Source organism: Halichoerus grypus, chromosome 13 (genome assembly GCF_964656455.1).
Source record: "Halichoerus grypus chromosome 13, mHalGry1.hap1.1, whole genome shotgun sequence".
Classification (NCBI taxonomy): Eukaryota; Metazoa; Chordata; class Mammalia; order Carnivora; family Phocidae; genus Halichoerus; species Halichoerus grypus.
This window is the reverse complement of record NC_135724.1, coordinates 47,214,042-47,239,950: the sequence shown is the minus strand read 5'-3', so window position 1 is coordinate 47,239,950 and position 25,909 is coordinate 47,214,042. Positions and strand designations below refer to the sequence as shown.

At 47.2% G+C, this 25,909-nt stretch overlaps 1 protein-coding gene across 4 annotated transcripts in view; it reads left to right on the top strand.

The window, feature by feature from the left end:
• Nucleotides 1-25,909, top strand: part of CABLES1 (Cdk5 and Abl enzyme substrate 1) — a 110,367-nt gene that overhangs the window by 23,516 nt on the left and 60,942 nt on the right. For 3 of the 4 annotated variants that reach the window (XR_013443358.1, XM_078060511.1, XM_036098089.2), the window contains exon 2: nt 23,856-23,927. Coding sequence is in view for 2 of the 4 variants with exons in the window: in XM_078060511.1 (XP_077916637.1) it covers nt 23,856-23,927 (72 nt within the window). In the remaining 2 variants the exon portion in view is untranslated. Of the gene's footprint in view, nt 1-17,312; nt 17,420-23,855; nt 23,928-25,909 lie in introns of those variants that run through there. The other variant, XM_078060512.1, reaches the window with a different exon arrangement.

Below are 25,909 nucleotides of genomic sequence, written 5' to 3'. Positions count from 1 at the left end.
ATCCCATTTGGGGGAAGAAATGCAAGAAGGTCAGTGTGGCTGAGAATTAATAGGGTCGGGGGAAGAGGTGGGCTAGACTTTTTGTGCCTTATGGGTTTCCTTAAAGGGTTTGTAGTTTCTTCTTAGTGCAGTGGGAGACACTCAGTTGGTTTGAAGCCCAGAGCAACCAGGTCCAGTTAGTTCACATTGGCTACCCAGGAGATGGGGAGACGAGCCATGATCAGGCTGGGGAACCAGGGTTCAAGGTTTATTTCAGAAATAAACTAGGCAGTACTCATTGCTGCTGAATGTGGATGTGTTGGGGAGGGGAGTCAAAGATGAGTCCTGGGTTTGTGACTTGGCTTCTTGGTACCAGAAACTGAGGCGGGGCAGCTCAAGGGGGACTGGTTTAATGGGAGAGGAGGAAGAAGTTGAGTTTGGTGCATGAAGTCCGAGCTGCCCTGAGAATGCCACGTGGAGGTTTAAGGAAAGCAGATGGGCACACAGGGGCCTGTGGCTCCAAAGGGAGGCGGGTTGGGGAAACAGATTTTGGCATCATCAGCAGGTGTTCAGGGCGAAGGGAGATGGTGGACTTCCCAGGGAGGAGGTGTAGAGAGAGGTCAGAGTGATTAGTTAGCTCATCTAAGATCCCAGGGCTGAGAAGTTACAGAGCTGGCATTTGAGCCCAGATGGCCAGGTTACCGAGTCTGGGTTCTTCTCTGGTATGCCATGCTGCCCTCGGGGCTCTGCGGCCACGCAGGGTGGGGGGCCTTTCATTGCACTGCTTTGGAGGGACCAGCGTTATAAGGAAGTGGAATTGTTTCAGACATTCTGTCATCTGGAGCACCACTCTCTGGAAGCGACTAATGGCTCTTTCAGCTCTGTTTGAATATGAAGATGATTTCGGATATGAACGCCTAATTTCACCTTGCAAGCTGGGGTGAGGCTGTCTCCCTTTAGCCCGTGACTGTGTTGTTGTTGGCCAGGCCCCCCACTCCCCAGGTCGACACAGGCCAGTGTCATCATCACGATGGCCTGGGCGAATGTGCTGGCTGACCTCCCAGGGCCCCACATCAGCCAGCAGCGCGGCCAGTGCATGGGCCACGTGTGGGCTGGGTGTTGTCCGCTGTATTTTTTTAAGCATCTCTCCCTGAGTGGCCAGTTGCAGAAGCGGGAATGAGATTCTTTTCCCGTGTTAGGTTTAGCTACAGACCAGCCTCTACTGGGAGACAGGTGTGATGTTGGGAAAAGTTGGGTTTCTGTGTATCAGAAATTGCTCCCTGCATCCGTAAACCGAACTGAACAGGGAGTGTAAACCCACATGCCTGAGCTTTGTATAACATCGAATTTACCATCTTAGCCATTTGTAAGCATACAGGTCAGTGATATTAAGTACATTCACATTGTTTTGTGGTTAATCACCAAAACTCTTTTCATCTTGCAAGACTCTTAACTCTGTACCCATTAAATTATAACTCCCCATTGCCCCCTCTCCCCAGCCCTGGAAAACCGCGATTCTGCTATCTCTGAATTTGCCTGTTCTAGGTGTCCCATATAAGTGGAATCATACAGTATTTCCCTTTTTTTTTTTTCTTAAGCTAGAGAGTAAGAGCGGGTGGAGGGGCAGAGGGAGAGGGAAAGAGAGACTCTCAAGCGGGGCTTGACCTCATGACCCTGAGATCATGACCTGAGCGGAAATCAAGAGTTGGTTGCTTACCTGACTGAGCCACCCACGCACCCCTAGTATTTGCCATTTATAACTGGCTTCTTTCTTTTTTTTTTTTTATTAAGATTTTATTTATTTATTTGACAGAGAGAGACACAGTGAGAGAGGGAACACAAGCAGGGGGAGTGGGAGAGGGAGAAGCAGGCTTCCCGCGGAGCAGGGAGCCCGACGTGGGGCTTGATCCCAGGACCCTGGTACCACGACCTGAGCTGAAGACAGACGCTTAACGACTGAGCCACCCAGGCGCCCTATAACTAGCTTATTTCATTCAGCATAAAGCCCATCCATGTTGTGCATGTGTTAGAATCCCCTTCCTTTTTAAGGCTGAATAATATTCCATTGTGTATATTTTCCACATTTTGCTTATCTATTCATACTTTGACGGACATTCCCGTTGTTTCTACTTTTCGGCTTTTGTGAATACTGCTATGAATGTTTATAAATCACACTCAAGGGGTGCCTGGGTGGCACAGTCGTTAAGCATCTGTCTTCAGTTCACGTCATGATCCCGGGGTCCTGGGATGGAGCCCCGCGTCGGGCTCCCTGCTCAGCGGGAAGCCTGCTTCTCCCTCTCCCACTCCCCCTGCTTGTGTTCCCTCTCTCGCTGTGCCTCTCTCTGTCAAATAAATAAATAAAATCTTAAAAAAAAAAAAATCACACTCAGGATTTTGCTCTGTTTTTCCCCCACCCATCTAGAGGCAATCTCTCATAAGGGGTGATTTACAAAGGGAAGGGGAAGGTTAGTTTGAATGCAATGATGCCTCATCAAACTTGGTGCCTGAAAGTTCACATTTCGAGGGAAATGACTGATTTCCTGTCTACTGGAAAGAAGCAATTCTAGGGATTTTTTTTCATGTGTGTGCAAGCAACTGGCTAAGAAATTAATCCTAATGGGCTGTCTTATCAACCTTTTATTTCTTGCCCGTTCCCCCTATTTTTTTCAGTAATGGCGCCGATTGATACTTTCATCCTACCCAGAATACCGTAACAGTACATATTTATATCTTTCTAAATAACATGGATACCTCATTTCCCAAACGTACGTTTTTTTTGCTTTTTTTTTTTTCTGGTAAGAAAAAGGAATACCTGTGTGAGACATTTAGAAGAAGCAGAAATTCAAACTACCCATAAACCCACCACCCGGAGATGACCAGGTAATGTTTTGGTGTAGGACACACGCACACATGGACCACTTATCATCTGTTACAGTATATATATATATATACACATATAAAATATATTTTCTCTTTTTAAATACTAGAGCCCAAACTGCACATGCTTTTCTGTAAGTTTCCTTTTAACACTAAGACATTGTGAACGCCCTCCCTTGTCACGAAACCATACCCTGCATGGGACTGTTGCTGCCCGCGTAGCACTCCGTTCTCGGAGACGGAGTGGGTTCTCTCCCCGGCGCCTCCTCCAGAGTCAGGTGTCCCGCGGGTTCTGTGTTGAGCATGAGTTCTCTGCTGAAGATCTTAATGGAGGAGGAAGGATGGCATTCCCCTCATTTTACAGTAGAAAAAAAAAGGAGAAGTTAGCTCCAAATGACTTAACCAGGACAGGGGAAGCTGGAAATAGAAACCAGAGCGCTCATTCACTGCCTGGTGGCTCGAGTCACTCCATAAAACTAATCTCGAGATCACTATCAGCGGAAATTATTTTCCCAAATCTCCTGGGAGTATGCTTTTAATATTTGTATGTTTGCTTAATGGTAATTTCAATTCCATCTATTTTTTTTTTTTTTACTTAAAAAAAAAAAATGAAAACTTTCCAGACTTCTTTGGGAGACTCGGGGATGTTTCCTCGCACATGGCTGGAAACCTGTGTGCACCTGGGACTGTCCCCCCAACACCCTCACTGTGAATCCTCAGGCCAGTTTTTTCAAAAGCTGTCTGGAGATCCAGGGTCTGTTTTATTTACCAGATGCCTCCCTTTTTGCAGTTTTATTAGCTCTTTCAAAATACTAGCCCTTAAAAGGCTAGCAAGGTGCCATCCGTATGGAAATCATATTGGTTAGATTCTGTTGGTCGTAATTTGGGTAGTGTTAATTTGGTGCTAATTGGGGGGTTTTGAGGTGCTGATTATTTTGGTTTGTTCAGTCATTTAACAGGTAGTTATTGTGCACCTAAGGTGTGTTAGTCCTGGACTTAGGGACCTGTGAATCACTTAGGAGAGCCAGACAAGAACATCCACTAGACGGTGCAGGGCTGCAATGACCGAGCACTGCTCAGGATGCCATGGGAGCAAGGAGAGGCTCTGCAGAGAGGGGCAAGAGGGAGGAGGGAAGGGGCCATTCCAAACCAGAGCCCCTGTAGCCCAAGGTATGCCCTGGGGAAGTTTAGCAGGCAGCTTTGCCTCCTTGGAGGGGAGGGTGTGTCTGGGGGCGTGGAAGGATACCTGAGCCTGCAAGGGCTTGTACCCTTCCCTCCTTTCCCACGCTTAGAAGCAACGGGCCGTTTCCCATAAACACCGTAGAGCTGAGCTGGCAGCTCTCTGGGTGACACCCGTGGCTGTGTGGGCAAGACAGATGGTGGCAGCTCCTGGGACTCCCTCTGCCCTTTCACACCTGAGGCCCCTCAGGGTCACCCAGGGGCAACCCCTGAGGTGTCTGATGGGACTGATACTAGTTTGCCTTTTAAGAGTAAAAAACAAAAACAAAAACAAAACAGGCTTGGAACTCAAACAGGTATTAGCCCACTCGTGTTCACTGCAGCATTATTCACAATAGCCGAAGCAGCCCACATATCCATCAGCGGATGAATGTCTCAGCCCAATAGCAGTGTATACGACTATTCAGCCTTAAAAAGGAAGGGAATTCTGATGCATGCACAACGCGGATGAACTTTGAGGACATCGTGCTAAGTGAAATAGGCCAGACACAATAGTACAAATGTTGAATGATTCCAGTTACGTGAAGTACCTAAAGTAATCAAAATCACAGAGACAGAAAATAGGATGGTGGTTGCCTGTGGGGAGGAAGACTAGGAAGTTCGTGTTTAATAAGAGCATAGAGTTTCAGTGTGGGATGAAAAATTTCTAGAGATGGATGGTGCTAATGGTGGTGCAACAATTTGAATATACTTAATGCCACTAAATTGTGCACTTAAAAATGGTTAAAATGGCAATTTTATGTTATGCATATTTTATCACAATAAAAAAAAAAATTTAATGGCAGAAAAAAGCAAAGCATAGGGACACCTGGGTGGCGCAGTCGGTTGGGCAGCCAACTCTTGGTTTCGGCTCCGGTCATGATCCCAGGGTCATGGGATCGAGCCCCGTGTCGGGCTCCATGCTCAGCTTAGCGTAGAGTCTTCTTGAGACTCTCTCTCTCCCTCTGCCCCTCCCCCCACTAGCTTGCATGCTCTCTCTCAAATTAAAAAAAAAATACATCTTTAAAAAGAAAGAAGAAAAGCAAGCAAGGCATAGAGCTCCAGGCCAGGGCTGACTGTTGAGCCTGCAAGAGGAGTCCCTGGCCCCTCCGCTTCTTTCCTCAGGAGGAGCTCCCCTTCCACACTGCCTCCCATGATGAGGACGAGGACAAGGCCCTCCATGGGGCAGAAGAGCAGTCAGATGTTTGCACGTGCCCATCTGTGCTGGAGGGGTCCCCCCACAGGTCCCCATGATGCAGGGTCTCCACTGGGCCCCAGTCACCTAAAGACCTGGTCCTATGGTTAAATACATTAAGCCTGTCATGTCAGACCTTTTACAAAGAACCTGCCTAGTCTGTGAGGAAAACACAATTATTCTGTTAATGGAGCCTTAGAGTTCAAGAGCAAAGCTTGCCGTGTGGCCCAATCCAAGGTTCCAAAGTTAATTTTTTTTTAATTTTTAAATTATTATTATTTTTATTTGACAGAGAGAGACAGTAAGAGAGGGAACACAAGCATGGGGAGTGGGAGAGGGAGAAGCAGGCTCTCTGCCGAGCAGGGAGCCTGATGCGGGGCTCGATCCCAGGACCCCGGGATCATGACCCGAGCTGAAGGCAGACGCTTAACAACTGAGCCACCCAGGCACCCCAAAGTTAATTTTTTTTAATGTAAAACATTTAATTTAAAAATGTTGACGCTACAATATATAAAAATAACTATTATAAATGTACATAGTGTATTCTATCACTACCAGGTTTACTTTTTTTTTTTTTTTTAAGGAAACTGTAAGCTACACAGTGGTTAAGACTTGTTATCTTCACCCTTGAAAAAGCGCACATTCTAGCACAGTGATGTATGGTCAGACTTAACAGCCCCAATGGTTAAACCCTTGGATCAAGTCATAACTAGTTTTATTGCAAAAGGACTGTGTACACATTTATCAGTTCTAGTACTTTAATAGCTACCCAACAAGTCATTCACATACAGAAACATGCATCATGAGACTTGTCCCTTCTGCATCTTAGCAACTTGGTTCCTCCTGAGCAATAGTGCTCACATCACCGAGGCCTGTGAGGAGTCACTTTTCACAGTCGTCCTGAGGGAAAGACGGAGTGACTCAAGTACAAATGCAACATACTATGAACAGTTTCTTACCAAAAAAAAAAGTTGCAAATTAAACCAAAATATTTTACAGAATTTACTACAAAACACCATAAAAACTGCCTTCACTTACGCTCCCCCCACCCCATATCCAGTGAGCCAACTAGATGTCTTTGGGTGTGATGGTGATGCTCGGCCTGGATGGAACCTAGATTAGGATCTTCAAAGAAGCCCACCAGCCGCATGCACTTCACTGGCCTCCAGAAGTGAGGTAATGGCGGCACCCCAAAACTTCAGATGGGTTTTGAAGTCCTGAGTAATCTCCCTCGGCAACCTCTGGAAAGGCAGCTTCTGGATCAGATGCTCAAGCTTGGTGGATTTCTGGTAACCACGGACCTCCTGAAGCGCAATGGTCCCAGGCCTGTGGATGTGGGGATTTTTCCCTGCCGGTAGAGGGGGTGCTTCTCCTGGGGGCTTTGGTGGCCAGCTGTTTGCAGGGTGCTTTCCCAGCCGTGGATTTGTAGGCAGTCTGCATGGCTCGGGCCATTTTCTCTTCCTTTCTTTTTTAAAGATTTTATTTATGAGAGAGAGAGGTGAGAGGGGGCAAGGAGAGGGACAAGCAGACTCTGCGCTGAGCGAGGAGCCTGACTCGGGGCTCGATCCCCTGACTCCGAGATCATGACGTGAGCTGAAACCGAGAGTTGGATGCTCAACTGACTGAGTCACCCGGGCGCCCCTGGGGCCATGTTCTTTTACCCCGATGCCAAAGTCTTAGACCGCTTGTCCGACTGCCGCTCTGCTTCTGCTGCCCTGTGAATAGCTGCAGTCACCAAGCAAAGGAAAGACCTCCAATGAACAAAAAAACTGCTCTGTGCTCCAAAGTTAATTTTTTATTATTTAAAAAAAATTTTTTTTTAAGAGAGAGAGCACAAGAAGAGGGGGTGGGAGAGGGAGAAGCAGGCTCCCCGCTGAGCAAGGAGCCCGATGTGGGGCTCCATCCCAGGACTCTGGGATCATGACCAGAGCCAAAGGCAGACGCTTAACCAGCTGAGCCACCCAGGCGTCCCCGGAGTTAATTTTTTAAAAACCATCATCCCTCCCCAGTTGGGTAGAACTTTATTTTTTTGGCAAAATAGCTCTCATTGGAAAATAAACTTTGAAGTTGTTTGAAGCTAGAAGAGCTTCCTTTCAAAGGTAGCAGAGACAGAAAAAGCTTCACTTGTTTTGAAACAAACTTCAGGAGAACTCATCAGAATTTGCAAGGACTGTGAGACAGATGTGTTGCTCCCATAGGTAGTGAGGGGGCTTGAAGTGGTGTGTGACCTGCAGAGGCTCTCCAGAGACTCCTTCGAAATCCCGTTGGTTTTCCCCTTATTGGAGCCAGCCGCCTTGGGGTCACAGGGGGCCTCAGAGTACGTGGCTCCTTCCCAGGCTTGGCGGTGGCCCTGAGTGGGTCAGCTAGTCCTGCGGGAGGGAGGGATCACTGAGCAGCCCTCTGTCCTTCCCAGTTCCCCTCTGGAAGACAGCCCCATTCCTTCTTCTGTAAGAGACACTTGTTGTGCGCTGTAGTTCTGGAAAAGGCGAGACGCAAGAATGAATCTCCCTTTGCAAAGTGCCACCTCAGACTGTGTATAAACATTGCCCCATTCCTTACCTACCACCTCCTGGCTCTGTGTCCTTGGGCAAGTTAAGCACCATGTTGGGACCTCAGTTTCTCCATCTGTAAAATGGAAGTCAGTAGGACCTACCTTACAGGGGTGTTGTGAGAAGTAAACACAAAGATACCTGTAAAGCCTTTAGCAGAAGGTCGCCTGGGTGACTCAGTCAGTTAAGCGTCTGCCTTCGGCTCAGGTCATGATCCCAGGGTCCTGGATCGATCCCGCATCGAGCTCCTTGCTCAGCGGGGGGTCTGCTTCTCCCTCTGCCTCTGCTGCTCCCCCTGCTCGTGTGCACTCTCAAATAAATAAAATCTTTAAAAAAAAATAAAGCCTTTAGCAGAGTGCTTAGTACAGAATGTTCACAAAATGAAATATAAATGTGTAACCAGGGCCTGCCGACTTTTTGATCTGGTGTGATGTTCCTCCTGAGAGCCTCAGTGCTGTTGGAAGGAATGTCTGAGCACACACAGGATGACTGTCCCCTTTCTCCCACACCTTCGCTCTGGGCGTCTGGAAGGTTGGGTGGCAGGGATGCTTCCGAGCTTTATGCTCAGTGTTCTGGGTTCCAAGACCACACACCCAAGGCTTCTCAGGCACCATGTTGATGGGCTTTGGGTCCCTTGATGCCCCCGTGCTTTTTATTAGTCTAAATGCAAAAGCCAAAGCCAGGCTGCTGGGTTTTTTATGAACCTGGGAAAATGGGCTGTTGATGATTATAAGGCATTAAATCTTAGAGCCAATTTAATAGGCACATACCAGCCTCAGAGCGAGCCTCACCTGTCCTGATGCTTGACAAGCTTCAATTTCAAAGGACACGTGTCAGAATCCAGGAACAGAATGTCTCAGACTGAGCAGGGAGCAAGGACAAATTGGAGGGGTGTTTTGTATTGGAAAGGTTAAAACCTTTGTTCATATGTGTTGGCTGCAAAGAAGGTGAGGGTTTGCTCTTCCCTTCAGGGAAGACCGGATAGTGTCGTACGTGATTGGAGGCTGGTGGGCTTTGCTAGCACGTGACCTGGGCAGCTGGGCGGTGCGAGGTCCCCTCCCCTGGATTAGTGATCTCCTGGGTCCCTCCCAGTGCTGACGCCCAGGAGGCCTTCCCTGGTTTGCTCCTCCTTGGCCCCACCTGGCCTGAGCTGGGGGCCTCCCTCCTCCTTGCTCCCACCTCGAACACACCTATTGGTGCACTCCACTTTTGTAATTCTCCCTTAATGGGTCTCCCCACCGGATTGTTCTTGGAGGCAGGCATCATGCTCTTTTCATCCTTGCTTCCCCAGCAGCTCGTCACGGGTGCGTAATGCGTGATGGATGAATGGCTGAATGCACACATAGTGTATCATTCTGGTGAGCTTTGTCCCACGTGGCGAGGGGAAGGTTCCTGTGCATTGAGCCTTCCCATGGTATATATCCTCTTCTTGTCAGCCCTGCGTACCTTTACTTAGGCCTCTATTTCTTTGTAAAGCTTTACAACGTCTTTCTGTTTTGTTACTATTTGACTTTTGACAGATCAAAGTGTTACTATTTTTCCTTGCGATTTTTAGGAATCTACTCCTTTCTCAAAGAGGGCTCTCACTTCTAGTCTGGTGTTGCTTTGACTGTCATCCCTCAGTTTCTCCCCAGATTGCTGCCACCCCCTGGAACCCCAACTCCCTGGGCCTGGCCCCCATCTGCATCCCAAGCTCTGGCCCGTGAGAATCCGACTAAAGTCTTTTTTTTTTTTTTTAAAGATTTTATTTATTTATTTGACAGAGAGAGAGAGAGATAGCGAGAGCAGGAACACAAGCAGGGAGAGTGGGAGAGGGAGAAGCAGGCTTCCCGCGGAGCAGGGAGCCCGATGGTGGGGCTCGATCCCAGGACCCCGGGATCATGACCTGAGCTGAAGGCAGCCGTTTAACAACTGAGCCACCCAGGCGCCCCCCGACTAAAGTCTTGAAGGTTGTTTGTTTTTAAGATTTTATTTATTTGAGAAAGAGAGTGTGAGCTTGGGGTGGGCTGCAGAGGGAGCGGGAGAGAGAGAATCTTAAACAGGCTCCATGCCCAGCACGGAGCCTGATGTGGGGCTCGATCTCACAACCCTCAGATCATGATCTGAGCTGAAATCAAGAGTCGGACCCTTAACCAACTCCGCCACCCAGGCGTCCCAAAGTCTTGACGTTTTAGAGCTATGTTTGCCCTGTCTCCATACAAGGTCATGAGTCACGCAGAACGGGGGCCGAGTCAGCGTTTCTTCACTCTTCTTTGTATCCCTGACGCCCAGGACCGTGAGTACTTGTGTGTATATTGTTGTGACAGTAATAACGATGATACTGTTATTAGAATATTGCTTAGAGTCACATAATAGTGATAACTGAATCTGGAACTCTGCCTGTTACCTCTGCTACCCCGTTAGCACCATCCTCTGCTTGGTAACAGTGGTTTCTAATCTTTTCTTGGGATCTTATAGACTCTCTTTTAGAAAAGAGGGGGAAGTGGACATATGTACATACATACATACACACTTTGCATCTGGTTTTAAAAGTGCACAGGACCCCTGGGAAGTCAGGCATCCCAGTCTAAGGATCCTGTGCTAAAGAATGACACCATTGAACATCCTTAGGGAAAGGGCGCCTGGGTGGCTCAATGGGTTAAGCGCCTGGCTTTGGCTCAGGTCGTGATCTCAGGGTCCTGGGATCGAGTCCCGTGTTGGGCTCAGCGGGGAGTCTTCTTCTTCCTCCCCCTGCTCATGCTCATTCTTTCTCTCTCATATAAATAAGTAAAATCTTAAAAAAAAAAAAAACCGTAAAAAAAAAAAATCCTTAGGGAAATAAAATGGCGGCTGATTGCATTTATTTTAGTCCATTACTTTCGGAAAACATTGGTTGAAAACCATGTATCTCCCCCCCCCCCCCCCCCCCCCCGCCACCTTCCAGGTTGTTAGGAATATTATTTTCCACAATAACCATGTGGTGTCATACAGAAGCCCTGGCATAAAGGGGCCATTCAGACCTCTGGGATAGGCTTTTGTAAAGAATCCAATAAACAGTTGAATCCACATTACATCTAAGTGAATATTCATGTGGTTTTAGGCACGGTTCTTATGCCTCAAATACACTTTGGAAACCTTTCCTGAACAGCCTGGTAATTAGAACTCTGGTTGCTAATTATGTATACGGTGAGGCAGATGCGCTAATAATATATTTTCAAAGGGCTCCGAAAGAGCTGTTAAAAAATTAAACTACCTCCCCAGACGCTGACAGGAGCACAGAAGCACCTCAGAGGGGGTATTGTCTTCCATCTTGCTTCTTGGATGCCTGAAGTTGCTCTCGGGTTCTCTCTTAGAAAACAGGATCAGCCTTTAATACAAAGGGAGTCCTTTGCCTGCTTGGCTTCCACTAGAGGCTAGGGAAATGAGAAGTTATGGAAATTGAAGTCTCAGAGCTCCAAATAAACACTTTGATGTGTGCATCAAGGAGGTTGCCTGTTTGCCCCACGGGGAGAAAAGGTGGCTGTGTGGGCACTCCGCAGGTGTTGGGCTTTGTCTTTCCAGGGTTTCCAGGGTCTTTCCAGGGCTTTGCCTTTCCAGGGTTTGCCCAGGTCCACCTTCCCTTCCCCCACACTGCCTGCTGCGGAGGGCTGGAAACAAACCCAAAAGGACCAGTTCAACCCCCATGAAAAAGGAAAGGAAGCCCCTCTGCTGTGAGGTAGTCTGCACCCTAGCCTTGCTCTCCTACCATCTGGCTCTGGCCTGGGCAGGTCGGGCAGCCTCTCAGTCTCCGTAGCTCTGGTCGAGGGAAATTGAACCAGAGCCATAGTCTTCAAAATTGTGTTATCTAGAGCTCTGAGGAGCTCAGCAAGAACTTTCACAATTCTACAAACAGTTGATCTATTTTTCACTATGTGTTTTTCCTCAATATGCATTTATATATGTATATGGCATAGATATTTTAGCATTTATATATCATATGTAAGTATTTTAACAGCTTGATTGAGATACAGTTCACACCACCATCCATTTAAAGTGTACTATTCAGTGGGTTTAGTATACTCACAAAGTTGTACAACCATCACCACTATGTAATTTTCAAACATTTTCATCACCCTAAAAAGAAACCCTGTGGCCACTGGCAGTCATTCCCTATTCCCCCCACGTCTTACACCCAGCACTTGGACAACCACTAAAGCACACGGTCTGTCTCTAGGGATTTGCCTGTTCTGGGCAGTTCATATATTTGGAATCCCACAATATGGGGTCTTTTGTGACTGGCTTCTTTCACCTAGCGTCATGTTTTCAAGGTTCATCCATTTTGTAGCATGTGTCCATAGTTTACTCTTTTTATGGACAAATTGTATTGTATCTTGTTCACTCATTCATGAGTTGTTGGACATTGGGGTTGTTTTCACATCTTGGCTGTTGTGAATCATGCTGTTTTGAACATTCTTGTGCAAATTTTTATGTAGGTATGCTTTTGTTTCTCTTGGGTTATATCTAAGAATGGAATTGCCAGTCATGTGGGGTAATTCTGTGTTTAACATTTTGAGGTGTAATGTACATGTATATAATATATACATACATAATTTAATACATATGGTACATATGTGCATATATAGTATATTAATATATAAATATAAATTTAACATGCATAATAAATATGTATATATAGTTGTATATAAATGTTTTAAAAACTGCGGTAAAATATAAACCCGATAGTGTTCTGTAGCAAACCCTATCACACGGGTGACTATGTATGCATTAATTATGCATTAATTAATTTGTGCTGCCAGAATAAGTTGATTTTGTGCAACTAAGCTTCACCTGCCACATCTATTTAATTGAATTGGGTCCTGAGATGTTTAAAAATGGTTGCCATAGGCGCCTACTTATCTGTGTCAATTGAGATTATCTCTGTACTGTACAACCAAGACCAAAAGAAACAAATTAGATGCTGACATTGATCTTAGACTAGAAATGTCATCCATAATTCCTGGTTTCATACTGTTTGTACATCAAAATAGCTTCTCTGCTCTAATAGTGGTTGAGTTATAAGTACCTTTTATACATCCAATTTATAAAATTTTCAATTATTCTAATCTGTTTTACATCTTGGGATTTGACGTAAAATTAATTTGAAAAAAACATCCTGCTGCTCAGAAGTTTGAATATCAGTGATCCGATGATCCCCAAGGTCCCAGCTTTGGTTTTGAAACTCATTCTCAATATGGCTTTGGCTTCTGTTGGCTTGCCTGAGGGTCTCACGGGAGCAGTGAAGATCCATCCTTGGCCTCCCCACCCCCCCCCCGCCCCCCGAGTGGGCCAGTGGTAGCTACAGACGGTTGTCTGTGCTATACTTCAGGATTTATTGAGCATTTACTATGACAAGGTAATGTAGTTATTAAAGAAGTTTCAAAGAAGAGAAGACAGTTATCTGGTCAAGGTACTTGCAGTCTGGTTGGAGATACAGGGTTTAAAATATGAATAAGGGCGCCTGGGTGGCTCAGTTGGTTAAGCGACTGCCTTCGGCTCAGGTCATGATCCTGGAGTCCCGGGATCGAGTCCCGCATCGGGCTCCCTGCTCGGCAGGGGGTCTGCTTCTCCCTCTGCCCCTCCCCCCTCTCATGTGCTCTCTCTCTCTCTCATTCTCTCTGTCTCAAATAAATAAATAAAATCTTTAAAAAAAAAAAAAAAAAAAAAATTAAAAAAAAAAAAAATATGAATAAAATTGGGGCGCCTGGGTGGCTCAGTTGTTAAGCGGTTGCCTTCGGCTCAGGTCATGATCTCGGGGTCCTGGGATCGAGCCCTGCATTGGGCTCCCTGCTCAGCAGGAAGCCTGCTTCTCACTCCCACTCCCCCTGCTTGTGTTCCCTCTCTCACTCGGTCTATCTCTGTCAAATAAATAAAATCTTAAAAAAAAAAAAAAAGGGTAAAATCAATCATTCTACAAGTATCTAGCTATGAATATTTCCTAATACGGTAAAGATACCAAACGTAGGAATTCAGAAATAGTGAGGGACGGCTTTGCAGAGCAGGTGGCTATGTACGGTGCCTTAGGAGGAGACGGTAGGATTTGGATGGATGAAGAGCAGGTAAAGTAGATTCTGAGTTTTCTTTTGAACTAAGATTTGATCACCCTTGGGGGCATTCCTTGCCCCATAAACGCCTTATGAGGCCAGTGATTCTGAAGTCCCCAATCCCCATTCAGCTTCAATAAAGGGAATTACCATTTGGGGCAGGAGAAATAAGGCATTTTTAAAAAGCCTTCCAGAAAGAAATGAGATCACCTGGGCCCCTTGTTAGGAGAGAGGATGCTGTGGCTTGAAGCCGGATGGACAAGGAAGCATCAGTCTTTGTTTCCATAAGCTGCTATTGAGCGTGGGCCAAGGTTAATCTGAAAAACTAGAAAATAGAGATTGATGGAACCCCATCAATCCTGAATTTGCTATAAATAATTGCATGCTGTTTCTGAGCTGTCAAAATCCATTTCTCCTGAAGGCCCTTTAGAACAGAGAAAGGTCAGGCTGGGAACCAAGGGAGAAACTCAGGGGAGCGATTATGCTGCAAGGGCAGCCTCCTAGAGGTCCCTTTAAATACTGATGTGGAAGTAACCAGCCTTCCTGACTCCCTGCTGGTCCTAATTAAATTAGCTCTCATCTTTCCAGGACTGGGGAGCCAGGGAGAGGGGTGCCCCTCCCGCCAGGGTTGGCCTTTCTCGTGGAGGAGGCGCACCTCAGCCTTTGTGCGGCAACCCCCGTACAGCTGGGCGTAGAGAGCCCTCGTTTTGCTTTCGAATGGAAAAGTGTGTATGTGGCTTAGAAGGCATTGAGCATGCAAAGGCATTCTTGCAAAGCGCCAGTAAGTCCTCCTAATGACAGGGCAAGGAAGGGCGGTCGCCCGTGCTCAGCCCGTTGTCAGGGTGTGATATTTAAGAGAAGGCCCCGTCCTGAGGACAGAGAAGAGTGTCCAGGATGAAACACGCTTCCTGAAGAGGCTTGAGATGAATGGAGGCCACACATCCATCAGATACAGCTCGGTGCTCCTGGGCCTTCACCAGGCTCGGGAACCGGTTGCAGTCAGCCTCCTTCTAAGGAAGCAACCCCAGCCTACTGCGTCTGCACCCTCGTTCCCCGACAGGAGCCCTGCAGGTGTTCGCGCACCTCTTTTGTTCATCTGGTGTCAGAAGGACACACTGCATGAGGGTGCGCTCACACTTATGTGGCGCCCACCCCAGCCCCACCCATCCATTCTAGCTCCTCCCGGAACCAACCCTGGCCATCTGATAGGGGGCCTGTTTCCTGGCTCCTTTTCGGTTCTTCCCTGACTTTGCTTCCGAGGATTCCTCTGTGCCTGGTACATACCTGGTATTCCATCCTGTTCAGCTCTGGTAGGGCAGGTGTATGAGAAATCCGCCCTAGATTTGCCTTTTGACACTCTCACGCTAGTCGGGTTCCTCCTTCTCCTCGCCTCTTCCCAATTGAATTTTGGTTCTCCTTTGAGCTCACTCATGCCATACCTGGTCTCTCCTGGCCTTAAACTCTGAGCCCAAGGTGTTGGATTTCTAGTCGCCCTCCCCCACCTGGCCCAGGGAATCCCTTTTGCAGAGAACCCCTGGATTTGATTGCTTGAATTCTGATGCCCATCTAGAACATCCGTGAGTTGGCCCCATACTTCTTGCACAGGTTATGTTAGATTGACAGAGCTCTTCTGTCACCAGGGTGTGAAGCTAACCCTTCTATTCTTGAGTGGTTTTCCATTGCTCATCTCTCTCCCTCCCTCACTGTGTCCTGGCTTGGTCCTCATTCTTTCCCCTCGATCCCCAGGTTGGTATCCAGCATGTTTCGTCACAAGAACAACATCATTTATCTCTCAGCCACACAAAACCCCAAAACTTCCTGAATCCTGATTATGTCCGCTTTTGGTTTTTGTGTTTCTGCACATTTGGTCAACTTAGGACACAACACTGTCACCCAGCCCGCGGCCCTGGCTGGCCCCTTTATTTCCTGATACCCTGAGGGTGTCCCAGGAGACTGGGCAAGGGCCTTTGCGGTGGCCCAGGGTGCTGTGGGACATTGCTGTCTTCTGACCTCCCCATCTAGTCCCTTTGTCAGAGGAGTTTGAACTTGTTTCCACAGCAAATCTTTGTGGATCTTACCCTGGGGAATGACATGACGGAAAGGGTGTTTTATAAGGTTAGCAGGGTGGTGGTGGGCAGCGTGGACCCAGGCATCTGAGGAGGGAGTACCCGGCCAGTTCCTAAATCCTGCCAACAAGTCTGTCTCTGAACAGCCCTAAATACTGAGATGACCTCACACCTTGGTTTTCCAGGATTTGGCAAGTCTGATGAGAACTTTGAAATGAAAGTAAACTCAGGCAAGCCAAGTGCTTTTGTATTTTCTGTAAACACTTAAAGTTGCTTTCTTGACCTGCGTATAAAAATGTAGCGGACTCTGCACTGAGCATGGAGCCTGATGCGGGGCTCGATCTCACAACCCTGAGATCGTGACCCAAGCCGTAATCAAGAGTCAGACACTTCACCGACTGAGCCACCCAGGTGACATCCCCCCCTTTTCTTAAAGATAATCCTCTATTTTCCTTCTTTTTAAAGGAAAATTTCCGCGACCCGCTGGGGGGTTTGAATTGCTTCCATCCGTATTCCAGGTATGGAGCTGGCTTTAGATGCATTAGCTGCTGTGGAAGGTTTTTCACAGGCAAGCCCGCTGTGTGTCCTTTGCTCAGAGGCAGAGCAAGGGCTGACTGGTGCAGTGGGGTGTTGGTTGATTGCCCCAGCCTGGGGGCCTGGCCCAGCTAGCCTGCCACTGCAGTGATAGATTCCGTGGCTCTCCTCTGGGGTCTCCCCCCAGTCGGACTGGCAGCCGTGGCCAGGTGAGCAATAAGGGCCATTTTCAGTTCCATCACCACCTTTGCTGCTGGACAAAGCTTTAGATCCGTGCAAAGCAGAATTAAGCCTGGATCTAATAAACACATCTTCATGCTGAAGCTTTACTTTAAGACTGTCTGTGTATGTAGCTTCTATTAAGAGGTGACAGCTGACTTTTCTTTCTTCATCTGTGAACACATATGTATTGGTGCAAAAACAGTTTGCTTCTTCACTGAGCCCAGTCTAATTCGACTTCTGCTAAAGGAGCATCTGGAATCTTGGCTTTAACTTTTGCCAAATCATGAACAAAGTTATAACTTAGTTGCTGAATCTGTTGAGTAAGCTTATGATGCTGTGGTGTCAACAACTCAGAGCTATGTTAGAGAAACGAAGGAAGTAACAGTGCATATTAGAGGTGCACTTGGCTTTCAGAGAGCCTGGTATTTGAAAACCAGCATTTTCCCGAAGGTATTATCAATGACAGTATAATTCTTGGATGTATGGAGGTTCTTCTCTATAGGGTTCCTTTAAGTAGTAGGCTCCCATAGTAAATAAGCTTACCAATTACAGACTTCTGCTCTGCTTTCTAGGAACATCTCTTGTGCATGACCTGAACACTATTCTTAGAACTAAAGAATAGGTCTGTGATGTGGAGATACAAGAGACGGGGTAGGATCTCAGGACATTTTATGAAGAGATTTTCTATCTGCTAAAGAGGCCAGCCCTGCTAGTTTCTAGGTGAGTGGCCTCCCTCTGTTTTCTTGCTGGGTCCTGTTTGGGCCCCTTGGAAGCTTTGAACTCTAAGTCAGAAAAGGAGACTTAAGAGATGAAGCTCCCTTAGTCTCTTGGTTGAGGTGGGACTTCTTCGTGTCCAGCCCTGACTCCTTGCCCGCAGCTCTGTAGCACCAGCTTTACCTGGGAAGGGGGTCTGCACCCTGATAGTCCTCGGAGTTCTCGGAGACCCCAGAAAGGTTTCGGACCACTCCCCCACACCTGCAGGTTGATGTTGTGAACCTGCAGGCATCGGGACCAGGCCTCGAGGTGAGGTTGGAACCCACTCCTCCTGGTGGCCCTTGGTCCCCCTCCTCTCACCTCTGCTGACCTCCTTCCCCAGCTGGAGAACAAGGTACCCTAGGCGAGACCCCTGGATTCTCTGTTGGCTCCTCCTTCTTCATACCCTGCTCAGGCGCTGCGAGCATCTCCGCAGGTGGAGACAGATTGCAGCTTTGTCCCAAGGCAGGGTGCTGTTCCCACTGCCCCTTGCTTTTATAAAGTCAACCCTTTTTTCTTTTCACAGTTTCAATCACAGACAAATATATATATTTACATTTCTTGGTAGATGTGGAACAAGGAAAAGGGTCTGAGAGGACATCAAATTCTTAGAGGGTGCCCCTGGCCACTGGGTTTGCAGGTCATTTCTCAGTTTCCACTTTATACGTTTCCTGATTTGAATTTTTTTATGGTGAGATGTATTACTTTTATAGTCATAAAAGCAGTTCAAATTCCACTTGGAAAAATGAATGTGTAATAATAAACAGAAGAAACCCATTTTTTAAAAAAAGATTTTATTGATTTATTTGAGAGAGCATGAGAGAGAGAATGTGAACACAAGTCCAGGGGAAGGGCAGAGAGAGAGGGAGAAGCAGGCTCCCCACTGAGCTGGGAGCCCAATACAGGGCTCGATCCCAGGACCCCAAGATCATGACCTGAGCCGAAGGCAGACACTTAACTGACTGAGCCACCCAGGCGCCCCAGAAGAAACCCATTTTATTTTTTTTAATGTTTTTTTAATTTATTCATTTGAGAGAAGAGAGAGCATGAGCGGGGAGAGGGGCGGAGGGAGAGGTAGCAGGGAGCTGGACGCAGGGCTCGATCCCAGGACCCTGAGATCATGACCTGAGCCAAAGGCAGACGCTTAACCAGGCACCCCCTTAGAAGAAACCCATTTTAAACGTCATGTGTTATACCTGGGACTGTCACTCAGCTGTCCCTTCCTTCCCGCCCTCCCGCTAGATGAGGGTCTTCTGCCTCCCTCTACTTCCTGTTGTAGTGTGACATTGGGAAGCTTTCTGAGGAGGATGTTGGAGCGTCTGTTGATCAGACTGGGAACTCATATATTTAGTAGAGAGAGCCCACTGATAACTGTGTATAGAAAAGCATTGAGTGAAAATCAGGTGCTTTTTGGGAAAAGTCCATGAGAACCCACCTGCCTGATGATGGAGTTCATCATTTTATTCAGCCAGCCTTAACTGAGTATCTACTGTTGCTAAAATATGCTCTATCCCTAGGCCAAATGAGTGAGGAAAGCATGGCCCCTCACTTGAGTCAGCCCACTGTCTAGTGTGGTTCAGTTTTGTCTGGGGGAGATGGTCAGCGGGTGAAAGACATTGGTAAAAAAGCAAATAAATTACAAGTATGTGCATGTCTTATGACTATATTAGTTATAGGTTATTTTTGTGGTGGTTGTGTTTTTCTTTTTTGAGGTCATAATAACTGTCTGAGCAGATTTAAGCCATGACCTCAGCTCGCCCATCACCTATGTAACTGAGGTATCCATGATGCCCTCGCTTCCTTCACACCTGTGAAGGCATAACCGTGCCCTCCAGTGGCCCGTCTTATAGCCAGGAAGGGGGCTTCTTACATGGGGAGAGCTGGAGCCATGGAGGAAATTACCTTTTTGTGAGGATAGCATTGGTTGGCCCAGATGGTCCAGGTTCCTTCTCGCTCTCAAAGCTTGTGTTTTGCTCCCAGAGATTTTTAACGGGCCCCAGGGGTTCCAATGGGCAGCCAAAGGGAGAGAGCATTGATCCAAACTTACTTCCTTGTTTGACACTGAGGCTAAGGAGAGGGGCCACCTTCCTCATCACTTGCTGGTCCTGTCAGAGTCACATGCTGTCCCCTGCGGGGCCCGCTGCCTGACATTGGCTTTTGAGTCAAGCCGCTGCTTCAGGTCACCCCTTAAGGGGATTGCCCTTGACCAGCGGGCCCAGCTGGACCCCAGGATGACCCTGCCTGGCCTCCCTGATCAGCAGGGACAGCAGCGAGCTCAGAGTCCAGCTCTGGTGAGGCTCGTCTGACAGTTACCCCCCTGCCCCCATCAGCTCTCTCTCTCAGAGGCACTCTGCTTACTGCACTAAGAAGAGATGACCCCTTTCCAGAAGCTCTGATGAAGATGCCCCGGGCAGAGCTCCTACCTTGCCCCTCACTCTCCTCGGGTCCCCAGCATTGCTGCCGACTGGGCTGACAAGAGCTATGGCCAGGAGGCCTTTCGGATGGCGGGGCAGTTGCCCTACCCCCGTCAGCTTGTGTGGATAGTTACTCATTGTTACTGCGCTGACACTTTCGTGCCTAAAAGATACTTTCCAAATACTGGCCCTGGGTCTTGCCTCCTCCAGTCCCCTGTTACTCCAGGCACATGTTTTTCCATGTGATTTTTTCCCCTCTCTTCTCCCAGTGACCTTTCCTTAAGTTTTAGCTAAGTGGATTCATTATAACCAGCCCTGAGTCTCAGGAGCACACAGTGACTTGCTCTGCAATGAACCATCAGCCCTGATGGTAAGTGGATTAATTCGGTCCAGGTAGATGTATCCAGATAAGCAGTCTTGTCACGGATTAGGACTTACTTGTCTAGACAGAGTCCAGCTTTCAAAAGATAATATTCTCAAATGAGTCTGGGGGCTTTAGGGAAGCTGGTGTGTATAGTCATTGAATGTGAGCCACATTGGCCTCAAAAGTATTCAGCGACAGTGTGGAAAGGCCCAAATCGTAACCATCAGACAAGGCAGGGAAGCCTGACGACTCAATTGAAGGACCAGTCACGGCCTCTTCCCATTTGATGAGGTTGACACGTAATGCTTGGGCTCTTACTTAATGTCTGCTTGCTTAATAAGAAAGCTATGTATTGTCGGTCATTTAAACATGCAAACACCTCTGCTTGTTAACTGTGCCCAATGATGAGGACTTCGCATAGTAATGGACTTCGTTTATGAGGCAGGATTGCAGGGAGAAGTAAGTTCCCAGCTGAGCAGGAAGCCTGATATGACACTCGATCCCAGAACCCCGGGATCATGACCTGAGCTGAAGGCAGACACTCAACGGACTGAGCCACCCAGGCGTCCCAGATGTACTGGCTTTTTTTTTTTTTTTAAGATTTTTTAAAAATTTTATTTGATTGAGAGAGACACAGCGAGAGAGGGAACACAAGCAAGGGGAGTGGGAGAGGGAAGAAGCAGGCTTCCCGCGGAGCAGGGAGCCTGATGCGGGGCTCGATCCCAGGACCCTGGGATCATGACCTGAGCCGAAGGCAGACGCTTAACGACTGAGTCACCCACGCGTCCCTGTACTGGCTTTTAAGAAAATAAATCCTGGGCACCTGGCTGGCTCAGTCAGTAGAGCATGTGACTCTTGATCTCAGGGTTGTGAGTTCAAGCCCCACCTTGGGCATACAGATTACTTTTATTTTTTTGTAAGATTTTATTTATTTATTTATTAGAGAGAGAGTGCAAATGAGTGGGGGGAGGGGGAGAGGGAGAAGCAGACTCTGAGCTGAGCACTGTGCCAGATGTAGGGCTTGATCCCACAACCCCGAGATCATGACCTGAGCCAAAATCAAGAGTCAGACACCCAACTGACTGAGCCACCCAGGCGCTCTGTAAGATTTAATTTTAAGTAATTTCTACACCCAGCGTGGGGCTTGAACTCACAACTCCGAGATCAAGAGTTGCATGCTCTACTGACTGAGCCAGCCAGGTGCCCCTCAAATTTGGTTGTTTTCCAAATAAGCACCTTTCTTTTCTGGTGTTGGAAGAGCTGGATACAGCTTTTTGTAGGGAAATTGTCAGATTATGTGCTTTTGTGAATGGACCTATTTTTCCAGGGTGAACACCGTGGTCTGAGTGTTGGATGAGAGCCTGTGGGGTCCCAGGCTACATGCCAGGGCCTTGTATGTTCACCATGGGATTCACTTGGCATTTGCAGCTGGAGTGCCAGCCACACTGTTCTTGGAGGGGCGGGGAGGCAGCCCCAAATGCTGGAGGAGGCCTGGGGGGACTAATTTTACAGGTGGCCAGTGCATCAGCGACGGTGGCACGAAGTTCTTCTTAGAGGGTGTAGGTGTCGAAGGAGCATGTGCCTCAGGTGGGCTCAGGCATAAGCCATTTTGGGGTGACCTTGCTACTGGCTGGGGTTGGAGGAGGGGCCAGAGCTAGGACAGCCAGGCTGATACCAGTCCGTTGAGCCAGAATGAGGGGGTGGTGGAGGAGGTGTCAGGTGAGGGTGCAGCCTCAGTGGGGGGAACTGGAGTGTTGTCAAAAATCCAGGAGCTACCGATCATTTTTTGCCCTGTGCCAGGGGATCTGTCTCTCTGTTTCTTATTCTCCTTTTCTAGTTTCATAGATGAGGAAATTGAGGCTCAAAGATTAAGGAGTTTTTCTAAGACTCCAAAGCCTCTGAACCCCAGGACTGAAATCTGAATTTGTTTGACTCAGCATGCATGGTGCTTGTGGAATTGTACCTGCCTCTCGATGGGGACCGTGGGGGCCCCGATCCCTAGGAACTGTGACGGGTGGGAGTGTGACTGAGCATTTGCCCTATTCCAGCCTGGGACTCTGTACCTGGAAGGGCTGTGCTTCAACTGATGGCCTGGTCATTTCAAAGCCACAGCTGCAAGGGGCTGTCACAGGGGTCCTGGTGTAGCCAAGTCCCTGGAGTTATAGGGCTGCGCAGGACAGCCCTACTTACTAATGAATTGGCCACCTATAAAATCACCACCTATAAAATCAGTTCCCACCCCCTTGGGCCCCCATGCACCCCTTTCAGGTAAGACCAATGTCTCCCCACAGCCATTGCCTCAGGTCTGGCTATTAGAAATCTGGGAATATTATGGAAATGGAAATTCAATGTTAGTTAAGTGCAGAGGGACATTGCAGATCTTGCAAAAGGTCCCGTGTGTCTTGAAGACACTGGAGGTAATGTTATAGAATCTCTTGGTACTCCCACACTGACAAATGAAGGTCTGAGAGAATACCAGTTTACCATTGAAGAGCAAAGAAGAAGGGGTGTGATGACTCTTTTGGAAAGGAATTGATATCAAGATTAAGAAAGGCACTTAGAAAATTGATGAAGCCCTTGAATCGTTTGCAAAAATGACCTTTCTGGTTGTCTTATTAAAAGTAAAACATAAAGCAAAAGGTTCCAGGGTAGTTGGTCAGAAAAAGTACACACAAAACAAAAGAAAGAACACTCATTTTATTCTGTTGTTGTTGTTCTTTAGGACAAATTAGAACATGGTTATAATTGCATGTCTTTAGCCTAATTTTATCAAATGTAATATGAAATAGGCTTATCCTTCACATTATAGTCCCCTTTTTTCAAGATAAAAACCCAATCGGATTTTTTTCTATCTACTTCCTCAGCCAAACCATTTACTATGAAATGATGGTCTTCGTTCAAATGGATTGATTGTAAAGTTACGAGCCTCTGCACACCACTCTGGTCCCTATAACAGATATTCTCAGTTAACTAGGACCTGTTCTTCTTTTAATCTGGCAAAAGAAACTAGATTCAGGAGGTTTTGGCTGGCGGTTTGCAATTCTTTAGCAGCCCCAAAGAGTCCGTGTTTTGCCTAATCATGCCCTGGTGTCTATTCTTACTGGTCTCTGAGAAACTTTCCCAAAGGAGTAATGTCTTCCTCGTTTGTAGTTGCTTTTGAAATCATGGCCATCCAGAGACCATAACTTTTTTATTGCATCCTAATGATTTTGATATTTTATTTAATACGATTTTAAAATTTAATATTTATCAGTTAACCTGGTTCAGACCAGCGGGTATTTGAATACTTAACAGTATTATCTAATGCTTTAGAAAAACTGCACACAGTTTCCAAGTTAAATAAGAGGCATCTTGTCTTTCTTGAGAAAATTGCTGCATAAAAGGATCAACATAAAGTGGCACTATTAACCAGAGAGAATGCTCAGAATTCAGCAAGGCAAGATGGGCCTGGCATTCAGGGTGAAGGCTGGGAAAATGGCAGCCTCTTAAAGACAGCTTTTGTCCAGTCTTTTTTTTTTCTTTTTAATAGACTTTATTTTTTAGAACAGTTTTAGATTTACAGAAATGCCTGATCCATTTTCCAATGAGGTTTTTAACTTCTAGGTTTTCTTCCCTCTTCCTGCAGACGTCGCCTCATCTCCCAGAGGTCATCCTTGGAGACCCTGGAAGATATTGAGGAGAACGCCCCTCTACGGAGGTAAGTTTTTATTGGTGTATTTGTGTGTATGTAAATGGCCTGCAGTACAATATGACAGCCAAAGTTTGATTTTTTTTTTTTTAAGTCCTTGATCTACAGAATTAAATTTTTAAAATGATGGCCTGATCTCAGACTCATAGTTTGGAAACCCCAAGCCTGAGGACCACTAGAGCAGTATTAAATCTCAATTATGTATTGGGAAAGCCCAGTTTGCATGGTGGATTTGGATGCTGTTTCCTTTTCAGTGTCAAAGCTGCTGCTTGCTGCCTATCATTGTCCCAGCTTTCTTAGGTGGAGTGACACAGCGATCACAATCCTGGATTTCATTAGCAGGTGCCCACATGACTCCATCACCAGTTGCTGGGGAAACTCAATTAGGATAGCTGTGAGGGCTTCCTTGGGGCTGAAAGTGATTTCTCCATTGGGATTGGAAAGGTGCTCGCAAGGTGTTTGGGTGACAGCAGTTGCTGAGCTGTGCTGTGCCTCCGGCAGCTTTCCTTGCTCTCATCCTGCACCTCACCGCCGACCCCCATCTGTACCTTGGTCTCCCCTAACCTTCCTTGAGCGGAGGAGACCGTATTCACACAGCACATCTCCTTTAGTCTTCACAGCGGCTCAGGTGGGCTGGTTGCGGGGTGCTCCTCCTGCAGAAAGAACCGAGCCAGGTTGGGACGCGGATGCTTCACAGGGCATGCGCTGTGGCTTCACAGGGCATGCGCCACGGCTTCACAGGGCATGCGCGCGGGTTGCGCCAAGGGAGGCCCGCGGGAAAACGTACGCTCCCATTGGCTCGACCAGCTTCCGGTGTCCACGTCTGCGCACCTCGTGCTGTGGCCCCTGGCCAGGACTCGGGAGTGTAGGCTCCTCTTTTGAGCTTAAGAGAGTGCTGCTGTGGACCGAGGCTTCTCTCACCCTGGAGCCCGCCCGTTCCCCACCTTGGGCTTTACTCCCAGGTTAGTCCTGTCCACAGACCACCTGGATGGAAGGTGGAGCATAGACAGGCGGCAGATCTGATCGAGAATATTGGGTGACTGAGTCTTGCTGCTGATGTCATTACAAAGACAAAGTCAGGGCCAACCAGTCCGATTTCCACTTTTGAAGTCTTTTTGAAAACGTACATAATCTCTGGGACCATCTTAGGGTGAATGGCGTGTGGCTGTGTGATTAATGTGGCTTAGGTGCGGGCGCTCTTCTATCCCTTACTATTAAATATTGGGAGAAGGCTGTTTCTTTGGTAGTCCTACAAAAAGCTGCACAAAAAGTCCACTTAGGGAGCTGGCTGGAGTCCAGAGTAATCCTCGAAAGTGGAGAAAAAATGTTCTCAGGTGGCTCTGAGCGGCTTTGGCATTGGAGCAGGTAAGGTCACTCTTGCCACAAATGGGGAAATCAATGAATAGGACTAAAAAGCTCCTGGTGTTTGAGAGACTGTGAGAGGCGTCAGTTAAAGCAGTGTGGTAGCTGTGAGTCAGGGAAAACCAGGTAAAAAATATGTTACTCTCTCCTCAGGGATTCAGGTGGTTAAAGGGGGGTGAGGAGGAGCTAGCTGCTGTGTGTCTGGTCACGTGCTGCGTGGTCACCTCTGTACCCTCCTCCCAGAATCCACCCAGGCTGATCCTCTGCCCTCTACCCTTCAGTCGCCCGATACTACAAATGAGCACAGTAAAAAGGGCTTATCTGCCTTAGTTATAACTTATCCAACTCTTTCTTACAGAATACTATACTTAATTTCCAACAAATCTTGTGTAAATATAAAATTTAAAAAACAAGTCTGAAACCAAGGGAATCTGGGCAGTTTGGGAAGGCTTTATTTTCCCTAATAGACTTTAAAAAAAAAAGTTTTAATATTTACTTAGAAAGGATGAGCACTGGGTGATGTACAGAATTGTTGAATGACCATATTGTACACTTGAAACTAATGTAACGCTGTATGGAACTATAATAGAATTAAAAGTAACAACTAACTAACTTAGAAATGTACTTAT